A 12,686-nucleotide genomic window follows, 5' to 3' on the forward strand; every position below is an offset into this window, starting at 1 on the left:
CATATGAATGCCTTATTCTGCATGACCGTATTTTAGATCCCTTAACCCTACCCAATACCTAAACTAAACAACTACCTTACTATTAATAAGCAGCAAATTAGGAGTTTGTTTAGGCAAAATTTGTAGTAATATATAGTTAACAATAGAAAGAACTGGTCCCCAAATTAAACTGTGACCGAATTTGATTGGGCCCACAGCTCTGACATCAACTGTAAAAACTGAGAGACATTTTTTTGCTATTGTTATCCATGGGATAGTTATAATTATTGTAGAGTTTCCTCTGCTATCCCAAACAGACATGTAACCTAATTTTGGCTTGTGATCCACTAGTTAAGAACCACTACTGTTACATACATTGTGATCTTGACAGAATGGTTTGGTGAATGCAGCAAGTGCATCCCATGTATCTGAAGAAACAAACACTAAGTTGTACTCTAGCCAGAGCACATCTGTTCAACCACACCACTGATGCTGCGAGGAATTACCCAGTCTGTCATAACAACTACAGCTATGTCTCTTTTTACAGGAATGATGGTACAAATTCTTGTGTAGAAAAATTTAGATCAGCAGAACTCACAAATTGTCTTATTTTTTGTTCTTTTTACTGCCATTAATTATAAATACTGAGAATATTTACTATACATGTAGATAGAAAACAGTTGATTGAATCTAGATATGTTCCACCATATTGGCATGTCCCAAAAATGTACAGAGTTATTTCAAAATAATCTCAACCCACAAACCTGAGACACTAGAAAGAAATACAGCAAGAACATTGCCAAAGCTTTGCTACATAGTAGCAGTTATGGCTTCAATGTGTGCATTGGAGCAGGTACAACCTTCAAGTCAAGACAAAACCAATATACCTTGCACAAAATAAATCTCAGTACAGTGTAGAACCTTATAAATACACAATGCAATATCTGCCAAATGTGGCTTATCAGTATGCACAAGTATAGTAGCTAGGAAAAATGTTTAACATTTATCATATGATGTCAAAGTCAGAGACATCCAGGTGCTTGAGCTTGTCATCATTCATCATTGCAGTCCACCCAGATCCACCTATTCTTCAGTCTTGACAGTAACATCATAAGGTGCTACCAGGCAACATATTGGTGATGATCCAGTTCTGGCCAGTGCATTTTTGGAGCATAAGCTGATATCCAAACTCATTGTCATTGTTCTCCACGAGTTCAAGGCATCGCTTTGACTTTGTATTCTGAATGGGGCCTCCCTGAAGAAAGGAGAAAGAAAATAGATATATTTCATTACAGATTCCCCAGACTGTGCCCAGGCATGTTCCTGTGTAGTTTGAGCTGTCAGGGTTTCATCCATCTTCCCACAAAATTCCCTTTCAGTGTGGATAACCTTTCACACTTCATGTTCAGAAAAATCTCATCTGGCATCACAGCCTGATCTGTGAGAGAAAATGTAGTTATTCATACATAACATATACTTACATACATTTTGGATAGACACTGAAATATAGAACTTAAAGGAATAGTTCACCCAGAAAGAAAAAATTGCTAAAAATGTACACATCCTCAGGCCATTCAAGATGTAGAGGAGTTTGTTTCTTTTTCAGAACAGATTTGGAGAAATTTAGCATTACATCACTTGCTCACCAATGGATCCTCTGCAGTGAATGGGTGCCGTCAGAATGAGAGTCCAAATAGCTGATAAAGTATCATAATATTCCACAATTAATCCACACCACTCCAATACATCAATTAACATCTTGTGATGCAAAAATCTGTTTGTTTGTAAGAAACAAATATATATAGTTAAAATAACACATTTTCAATCCATTGCTTCTGGGTAAAATACCAGACCATAATCCCTAATGTCCACCAATATATTTGTTTAGAGCTGGTTTGGACTGGTTTCAGGTTATGTTTACACAAAAACAATGTACTAAAAACTGCAAAAGTTTTTACTTTGTGTTTTTGAAAAGTTTCAAATACAGATGACAATGTTGTCAAAACGATCACTGTTCCCTGGGTCCGTGCAAACAACAAGAGCATGTGTGTTATTGATTGAAGGTGATTTGTTGTGGATGTCAGTTTGTAAAGAAACACTGTATTATTTTTCACATACCTGTTTATGTCTTTTCACAAATTCATGCATTTGCAGTTTACACTGACACCATAATGGTATCATTTTCTGAAACTTGCACTTTGAAACCCATTTTCAAAAGTTAGCTTTTTCACGCCCCCATGCCGCTGTCATGTAAATGAAAGCCAAAATACATAAAAAAAGTATATTTGTGGAAAACAGTGTTGTGTAAATGCCCCCTTACTTGTAAACAGTGTTTGATATGTCCATATTTCTCTCCTGATTTCAGACAAGACGACTTTTTCACTGGAGAAAGCAATATTATGAATAGAGGACTCATATTTTACACCAGAAGCAATAGCTAAAAATATCTTGATGAATTTCTTACAAACACAAAGTTTTTTGCTTTAGTGGAGTTGTGGATTACTTGTGAATTATTGTGATGTTTTTATCAACTGTTTGCACTCTCATTCTAACGGCACCCATTCACTGCAGAGGATCCACTGGTGAGCAAGTGATGCTCAATTTCTCCAAATCTGTTCTGATGATCAAACAAACATATATATCTTAGATGGCCTGAGGGTGAGTAAATGTTCAGCATATTTTCATTTTTGGATAAACTATTCCTTTAGAAGGTAAAAGTATTTATGGATCTTTATAAATCTTTACAAATTCTTTATAGTATAAGCGTATTTCTATAGGCAGGTTTTACGGCCATGTATTATATTTTTGAGCCCTTAACCTCAAGCCTACCTAACCACTTTTCAGCTACACAAAAACAGACAAATGTATAGTGGCAATGAGTTTAATTACAGATTTTAAAGTGAAATTAAAACTGTAATTTGCTGAAAACTATCCCCAGATCTCTCCATCAAGGTCATCACATTGAAAAAGATTGAAATGCCACAGTGTCAAAAGCTGGCATTTCACAGTTGGTCACAAGACATGCAAGAGCCAATGCATTTGATGTCTTTGACCTCAAACGTGCTGTAACGACTGAAGTGGACAATTTGAATGTTTAAACGAATGCAACACATGATTTGAATTTGATTTTGGATTTGAATAAATGTGATCACACTGAACATATTTGTCTTTGAATAAATCAATAAAATCAGCATATAAATTCCACCAATTCAATATTTTATGAACTAGACATTTATAACATTGTCACATCTCTAAAATTGTAAATTAGTAATATGATTTTTAAAAGCTGTCGACAATGGTACTTTAATTATGTAAATTTCAGTATCCACGTCATCATACTAAAATGTATTTGTGCTACTACTTTACATACAAATACCTATAATTATATTTCTAAAATTAAATGCCTATTATTATTATTATTATTATTATTATTATTATTATTATTATTATGGGATGAAATGCCACACAATCATAATCTTCAAAGATTTTGTGAGGCCCATAAAGAGAATAACATGAGGAGGTGGACAGTTTGTGTCAAAACATTCAACACTTTAAAGACATCAGGCACATCAAATTCATCTTCATCTTTCATCTTCTCTTCTGAAAGAGCTTGATAGAGTCACAGCTGGTGTATCTGTGAGGGAACAGCAGCACTGCAGGCTTAGACATGATAGAGCAGGCTAAGAGCTAGAGGGAAGCATCCGCACTGATCTTGAGCCGGGGAGGATGGGAGTGCAGGACTGAGATAGGATGGCCGAGTTTTTCACTGCCAGCATTCATTTTAGCTCGCTTTTCACAGAAGAGAACGCCTGTGGCCTAAAGACCCGGGTTTATTTGGTCTCAGTACTGCAGACTCCCTCTCGCTCTTTGAGAGGTGTTCGAGGAGTCCCACACAGCGGTGGTCAGGAGGTCTTCAGATCAGTCTCTAACAGTTTCCTTATGGAGGGTGTTATCTAAAGCCTATCATGTGCACTCTGTTACCTCTAAGTTTATGAGAACAACAGGACATACAGATACAAGCATTACAGTTTAACAGGTCAATAGTGTCTGTGCTTCTAGAAGCTTCCTAGTGTTGACTTCCTAGAAGAATGTAAACACTGTGACTCTGTGACGCTCCAACCAGTGTTATTTTAGCATCATTGTTAAATAAATTTTATCTATTTACGTATTTATTTATTTAAAGAAATGTCTATATAGTTTTTTATGGAAATGACAAAAGTTGTTTATTTCAAGTAATTTTTCAAGTAATCTTTAAGGTTTTTATTCATTTATTTATTTTATTTTTATTTTTTGTATGAACAACAGAAATGACACTTTCTTGTAGGGCTGGGTGAACAATGTTATCACTTTATATTAGGGCCGGGTCAAGTTATTTTCGCGTTAACACATTAAGTGATTAACGCCGATAATTATTTTATCGCACGTTAATGCAGTTTTTTATTATTCTGAAAGTCCATTGTTCACTGGCTCTGAAAACACATAGAGACAAACCATGGGTCACAGGAGGGGTGGGATGTTGATCAGCACTGGCTTGGGATGAGTGTCATCACGTGTCTCAACCAATGAAAGCATTTGGGGTGGGCCTAAGACTGCAGCAGTGCAGCGCTTAAATGAAACGCTCACGACTTCATAAGTGGGAAATAGGAAGTTTCCAATAGCGCCTGAAGGCAGCAGAGAAGCGCTCTTGCTCAGCACAGTGGAGTGCATTGTTTTGTTAACTTTGTGGTTTATTATTTTGAGTCGTTTGGGATGTGGTAACACACACGGCCCTCTAACAATATATTGCTTTACAGATCTATCACTTTTGCCACTCAGAAATGTTCACGCAATCATGCTGCACATATCAGAAGTTCTGCGCTCCACTCACTACATCCGTACTAGAGATCGACCGATATGGGTTTTTCTATAGCCAATGCCGATGCCGATGTTTAGAGCTCAGGGTCAGCCGATGGGCGATATGTGCTGCCGATTTTTAGGGCTGATATCTTGAAGTTTTCCCCCTCATTTGCATGCTAAAATGTCACACTAATAATAAGTGGATGCACAACATTTCTAAACTTATCATCATTTATTGAGCACTGACTTGAACCATCTCTCGAATCTTAATTTTGTGCACTGCACGGTATTACAAATAAAAAAAAAAATTATCTAAAGTTAACCAAACAAATCAATACACTGACCAAGTATTAAATATATAAAAAACAGGTAATATATGTGTATATATATATATATATATATATATATATATATATATATATATATATATATATATATACAGGTTATATATATATATATAATATATAAAAGTCAATCATTTACATAAAAGTTTTAGAGCATTTATCAAGCAGAATTTTTCAAGTTTGTCATAAATGTAAACTTAAATATACATTTAAATAAAAAGAAATTAAATTTTATAAATAAAAATCAATTAAACTGAAAAATATAAAAAATAATATATATAAAAAATAAATAATAGTAGTGCTGCAAACACACTAGCAACCAGCAACATGTTTGTTTGGTATAAATGACACAGAACATCATAAAGGTGCATTCTAACTTCAAACTTACATCGCAGTCTGTTCATTATTAAGATTAAGTACAGTCAACCAAACATATAAAAGGTTACACTGGACAGTTTAAATAGACCGTAGTATACCGGTCCACTCTGCTATTATGCAAAGGACGTTTTTGCTCATGTGAAGAGGATGATCTTTTCCGTCTAGTTTACATTAAAAAAAATTAAAAATATTATAGTTTAACATTCAGATACATTGCGAATATGGAAACATCTGGATATGTGCAGAACGAGACGTGAGCAACAACCTCCAAATACATCTAGCCAAACCCGCGCGAGCTCGTCCTCGTCTGCATGCACACACCCACTGTCACGATATAATGCACTGTAGATGCAGGATTTTTTAAAACAAATAGGCCTACCGGAATGCAAAAATTCAAAATCGAACATTTTGCAGAACAGGATCAAATAAAGTACTGGTCATTAATACTCGCATAAAATGTTTAATGTGAAAAAAGCGGTTCACTGACTGCGCAGCACAGCCACAAGCGCCACAGTTACGTTTGGGATCATTTTATTTTTAATACTATAGTGTCATTTGAAAACATTGCAATTGCGTTTTAAAATACAACAACGAGCACCACGAAACCATTTAAAGAGGCGCGTTCAGCGGTCTCCTTGACGAGAAACAGTCAGCTAAGTAAAATGATCTCAAATGTACAGCGCACTCTCTTCATTTTATCAAATGATCATAATCACATATTCATTTTACAGTCCCGCTACTAGCATTTTATTCAGACTAAAACCCCTTTAATTCGGGTGAGCTTTTTTTCCGAGTGGCTTTTGCACATAATAATACAGCTGCAGACGCATTTTGCAGCATTAAGCTTATTCGTTGATTGTTAATTTAAACGACGATCGATCATGGAAATGATCAAATATTGACATCCCTAAATGCAAATGAGTTGGATGGAAACCTGGCTATTGTCTGCATCAAACCATGCTTCCGAAACAAATGTCATTCACCGTTCTGTGCTGCTCCAGGACAGCTGTCTCTCCGAGCACGGTGCTGTCTGTGAGCGGGCGGAGTAACGGAGCCCTCAATTACGCTGCAGTGTTTGTGAGAGCTGCCACCTACTCCACCTCATTTACAGAGTGAAATTCTCTGACTACCTTTATCTCCCAGGACTGTTGTTGAATCTTCCAAAAGTTTTGGCTTGGGGTCCTTCACATGCGGCAGCAGCACTTTCCACCGCACTAATAACACGGGCTGCCCGCCGACGTGCCTGAATTTAAATCGGCGCTACTAAACACGGATATCGGCCGATGCCGATATGTTAAAAAATGACAAATATCGGCCCGATATATCGGCCGACCGATATATCGGTCGACCTCTAATACGTACTGCTCGGCCAGATATATGGGCTGAGCTATGTATCGGTTGTTCTAACCGAGCACCTATGTCAATTTAAATTCTATCAAAGTCTTGATATGATATTGTTTATAGCCCAGTTCTACTTTGTTGTCATCAAAATCAACAGGACTCACAGCCAGGAAGGCTGTCGAGCTCTAGACGGACAAAATCAAAGAAGTCCATGTGACTTATGCACTATATTCCATGTCTTCTGAATTCATATGATAATCTAGTATGAGAAACAGACCAAAATGTGAGTTGTTATTCCTCCACTATGACCTCCACCACCAAAAATCCTTGATAAGCTGTTGGCTGAGATTTTATGTGGAATATAATTGAAAGGGGATATATTATTAATCATATTATTCCATTACAGCATCTAAAAGCTCTAAAGAAACGTTATGTTGTCTTTTCGTAGCAACTATTTCTATATTATTAAGGAAAACCGGACCATCCGTCTTAATCTGAGTGTATAGCAATATTTAATTGTGATATTTGGAAAATAAATATGAATAAGAATTAATCAAATAAGTGCTTTTAAGTACTAAATTCAGTGTCTTTTTGAAGTACTGATGTGGTTTTCTCTTTCCCAGTTCTTCCTTTCAAGATCAAAATTATTCTTACTTTCTTACATTTGTCCATTGATATTATTGTTTTAAAATACAATGAACACCTGTAAGTCAAAGATAAAACCAGACAAAAACCCTGGCATGCAATTTTAGTGTAACTCATGATGCTTTCTTCTGACATGACAGTCTTTAAAGTCCCCATACTTTTGATTAAAAATGTGCAAGACTCAGAATAATTCATAAAACTTGGCAAGAAGCCTCGAACCGTGATAAGTAAAGTCGTTCGCTGTCATTTTATTGACACTGCTGACAGTCGTTAAGCAGCTGAAATTTTTGAAAGTCATTGTTTTTAAAGAATTATGCTCAACTTTGAGCTTGAATAATCAAACTTATTGAGGAACTGAAAATTGTTCCATCATTAAGGGTTATTTCTGAGGCTTATTTCAACATCCGAAGGTTACTTCATTGTTTTTAAAAATTAAGCTCACACATTTTTTTTTTCTTGACAAATACAGAGAGAACAAAAACAGCTTCAATGACATGTAAAGAAACATTCTTGCCAAGGTTTTTCTTTGAAGCTAATGAAATCAGAACAAAACAAGGTGAAGTTTGTATTGTTTCTTGCTCATTGTTTGTTCTCTGAAAAGAGTAATTTCCTAATTTCACCCTTATTTGACATGCACATGTGGTACTTGTCTTAGTATGTCTGCTAAAGCTGCCTAGGGCACAAATGTTCCACTCATAATGATGCATAACAAGTGTGTTAAAGGTTACAGGTTTCCAAAGTCTTTAAAGTGATTCATTCAAGCATGGGGAATCTAACATGGCGGTGTGCATCCAGCTGTAGGAATAGGGCAAATACGAAGGGCAACTCAAAATCAGTCCATAACTTGAACTGTTGTGCATCATTTGCTGATGTCGACATGAAGGATCTCTCACATTCTCATCAATTCACTATAAAGAATTGGTCAACTGGCTGTTATAAGAATGGCCTTGTTCTCTTACATAAGTGAACCAACATGGGAATTTAATATTGATCCAGTCTATTTTAGTGATGATGTGTGCATGTGAGTGTGAGATTGAGGTTAGACTGCAGCATTGCCTTCAGCCATAGCTAATGTGAGATACATACACAAACACAAAAGGCTGTTAGCGAGGCAGCAGAGATATTTCAAAATTGGAGAAAGAAGTTACAAATGGCAAGCGATAAGACAAACTAATTAATGAGAGTAACCGGCACACATTTCAATGAATAACATCATCCTTTTTCCTATAAAGAACAAAAAAAACTCCAGTAAATAGAGGTTCACATACAAAATTACTATTATTAAAAGTAATCTATCAGCTGTTTTATTTCTAGTCCCTTACCCCCCATATGGTTATTAAAGAACACGTTTTTTTTTTTAAACGTATATTAAAACTGTAAAACACAATGGCTCTTTTTAAGTTTAAACAGCACACTGATGGATAACATACTGAAATGAAAACCTTTTTTAAATTTAAAATTTAAATTTAAAGTAAAATCAAAGTTTTTCTACATTAAATCCAATTAATGATTAAAAATAGAAGAAAAACTCTAGAGTAGAGAAGACAAAATCTATTTTGGATGAAATGGGAAAAAAAAATAATTATGTTATAATTATTTTTTTTATATATATATAATACAATATAATATCAAATATTGTCAGTCAGTCACCATAACATCATGTCCAATGATATAGAACAAATTCAAATGAGCTTTAGAGTTAATGGAGCAAATCTTTATTTTCCACACTGCTTTTTTTTTTCTGGTAGAAATTTTCTGGGATATTTGGATGTACCTTGCTGCCTTCTAACCAGTGTCATTTTAGTATTATAACATCACTATAGTTTTCATAAAAACGCTGAAGTAGCTTTAATTTTATATTGTTATTATTTTAGGTAAAATATTACTATTTTTATTTTAATTTTTGTTTTTGTTTAATTTTAGGTTTTATTTACTTCCACCATGTCATTTATTTATATTTTATTTCAATTAACATTTTTTTTTTTTAAATAATGTTTAAGTTTCAACAATAATAGCCCTGCTACTTACCTTTATTCAGTAAGCGCAAAGGCAGCATTTTTCAGTATACTGTATACATAATTAATAAAGATTTGACATAATAAATTGCCCCAGTTACTATAAAAATTGTACTTAGTTATGAAAATAGCACCCGTCATGTTATAAAATATGAAAGTTCTTTTGTCTCTCGATCTCAGAAGGGCCCCTTAGTTTGATGTGCCACTTATTTTGTTTGGGAGGTTTTGAAAACACAACTTTAAGGCTTTATTTAATCAGCTGATTTCCTTATCCAGCAACCAAAGAGCAAATCAAAACTGTTCACCATTACACTCATGGCTTATCTTCATTATATGAACTCACAGGATTTAAGGGAATAATAGAGTTGATGATGCATTTGAGCTTTACATTTGAAAGGAGCAGAGGAATGTATGACTCCATCTGACCTTTGTGGCTCTAATTAGAGGTCCGGAAGAGAACTAATGATTAAATATTCCTCCACAAAAGACTTCTTCAAAACAAATATTTAATTTTACTTATTTACAGGCTTCTCTCTTGTATTACAAACTGTTCTCACTCCCAATGTACCAAATACAGTACTAGGGCAAAGAGCTCTATATGTCAAAATGTAGCGTCTTTAGAGTCATGCAGGTTTGTTTTCATTGGGAAACCTATGCCTTCATTACACTGCCGCAAAGGGCATCAAAATTAATTTTTCTTTTGGATTCAGCAATATTAATTAGTTTGTAGTGATTAATATTTTAATCTCTTGTCTTCTCAAGGAACTCTGCTCTACTGACGTATTGTGTTTTGTTAGCGTTTTCTTTTTTAGTTGGATGACTAAAACGTGAACTTCATCAACATCAACTTTCATCATGGCAGTCACTATTAGACTTCAATCCACGCTCAAGGCACTACCCTGTCCCTGACAAAACATAACAACTTAATGTTGGTTGGTTTAAACAGAAACTGATATGCCAAAATATCACCCCTACTTTTTCAGATACAATATAGCTAACAGTCTGGAATAACAAGCTGGATATTATGAGAAATTAAAGGAATAGTTCACCCAAAAAGAATTTACTGACAATTTACAGACTCTCAGGCCATTCAAGATGTAGGTGAGTTTTCTTCATCTAAACAGATATGGAGAAATTTTAAATTATGTCTCTTGGTCACCAGTGGATTCTCTGCAGTGAATGGGTGCCGTCAGAATGAGAGTTCAAACAGCTGATAAAAACATTACAATAATCCACACCACTCCAGTCCATGAATTAATGTCTTAAAAAAGGTAAAAGCTGCATGTTTGTTAGATATAAATCCATCTTTGAGGTATTTTAACTTTAAACCTTTAACTTTTAACGTTTAACTTTTAACTCTAAAAAAAAAAAGAAAATCCATAATAACGCTTCCTCCATTGAAAAAGTCCATCCTGTGTTGTCCGCTCACATCAAAATCAACCAATATATTAATTTAGAACTCTTCTAAACTGTTTTTGCATGTAACAGGTGCTTGTTCTGTGGATATATAATTTTCTAAATTCAGATGAGACGATCGTTTCACTTGGAGAAGGCAACATTATGGATAAAGAACTCGTATTTTAGCTAGAAGTAGCATCTTAATGCTGAATTTGTTTATTACAAACACACAGCTTTTTGCCTCACAAGATGTTAATTGATGGACTGTAGTCATACAAAATACTTGTGGATTATTGTGATGTTTTTATCTGCTGTTTGGACTCTCATTCTGACGGCACCCATTCACTGCAGAGGATCCATTGGTGAGCAATTGATGTAATGTTACATTTCTCCAAATCTGTTTTGATGATGAAACAAACTCATCTGCATCTTGGATAGTCAAAGGGTGAGTACATTTTCAGGAAATTTTTATTTTTGGGGTGAGCTATTCACTTCATGAAGATTTAAAAACTGAATGCAGTTTATGAAAGTGTCAGTATTCAACACCTTGGGAATAAGAAACCTGAACGCAGACTGTGCAGCAGGTGTGTATTACCTGAGAAAAATGCCAGTGGAGCTTCATGCGTTTAGCCACAGCATAGCTGCACTCAATGAGCCGTGGCCGGCCGTTCACATCCACCAGGCACTTGTTGTCATCATCGTCAATGGTGGGGCTCAAGATGCCCACGAATAACTGCTGAGTGCTGGTGTAGTATACATTCTGCAATGACAGAGCAGACTTGTGAATAAAACCAGGCTACAGAGTAAACGTCTGGCAGCAAATAGCCACTTTACATTTAAAAGCTACTGTGAAAGATAACAAAGGCAGGCAATTGAATCGTTCAATAGATGTCTATATCTCAAGTCATGAGACATCTCCATGCAGCAGACCATCAAAATACAAAGCTAAAGGTGAGATTTCAAATCAACTCAAGATGGAGGGCACATTTTAGTGCTTTCAAACATATTATGAACAATTCTGGTATACTCGGAAAGTAAAGGAAAAAAAGGCGGCACACAAAATAGTGCACATAAAGAATGACTCTGCCATGCGACTCATTTAAAGTAAGGGGTAATTAAAATGAATGAATGAATAAATATTAACTATTATAACAAATTATAAAATATTAACTTATTATTTTCCCAAACTATTATTAAAAATACACCTTGCATATGAGTCACGTCTGAGTCATTCTTTATTTACTTTAAGATTTTCTCTTTTTTGTTCTTTAATATTTGTACACAGCATTTTAGTAATTCACATTTTCTCACTTCACACACAATTTACAAAGCATTTATTTGATATGTTAGCATTTTGATGTTTCATATGTGGATGCTCTAAATATAATTAATTATTATTGAATAAAGTTTGGGGATATGCTAATAAACCTATTCCACTCTCCAAGTGACAGCTTTTTTTAATTTATTTTTTATTTTTATTTGACATACTAGTATAATTTTCTTTGTTGACTAAGCAATGTATTATTCATGGTATACAAGTGAGGGCTAGCATTCCGCATTACACACACTCATACCGAATCTCAGTGCCTTAACACTTCAGAAAAGATGGTCACATTTAGCCTCTAAAAAGTGAAAAGTGAAAGTGACGTGACATACAACCAAGTATGGTGGGCCATACTCAGAATTCGTGCTCTTCATTTAACTCATCCAAAGCAGTGAACACACACACCCGAGCATCGGGCAGCAATTT

At 35.0% G+C, this 12,686-nt stretch overlaps 1 protein-coding gene across 1 annotated transcript in view; it reads right to left on the bottom strand.

The window, feature by feature from the left end:
* Nucleotides 1–585: 585 nt before the first annotated feature.
* Nucleotides 586–12,686, bottom strand: part of LOC109095025 (polypeptide N-acetylgalactosaminyltransferase 18-like) — a 101,310-nt gene continuing 89,209 nt past the window's right edge. Inside the window, exons 10-11 of the mRNA XM_042761058.1 lie at nt 11,532–11,696; nt 586–1,234 (exon numbers count right to left, since the gene is read on the bottom strand). Of these exons, the coding sequence (XP_042616992.1) occupies nt 1,088–1,234; nt 11,532–11,696 (312 nt within the window). The 3' untranslated portion in view covers nt 586–1,087. The remainder of the gene's footprint in view (nt 1,235–11,531; nt 11,697–12,686) is intronic.

This window comes from Cyprinus carpio, chromosome A7 (assembly GCF_018340385.1).
Source record: "Cyprinus carpio isolate SPL01 chromosome A7, ASM1834038v1, whole genome shotgun sequence".
NCBI lineage: Eukaryota > Metazoa > Chordata > Actinopteri > Cypriniformes > Cyprinidae > Cyprinus > Cyprinus carpio.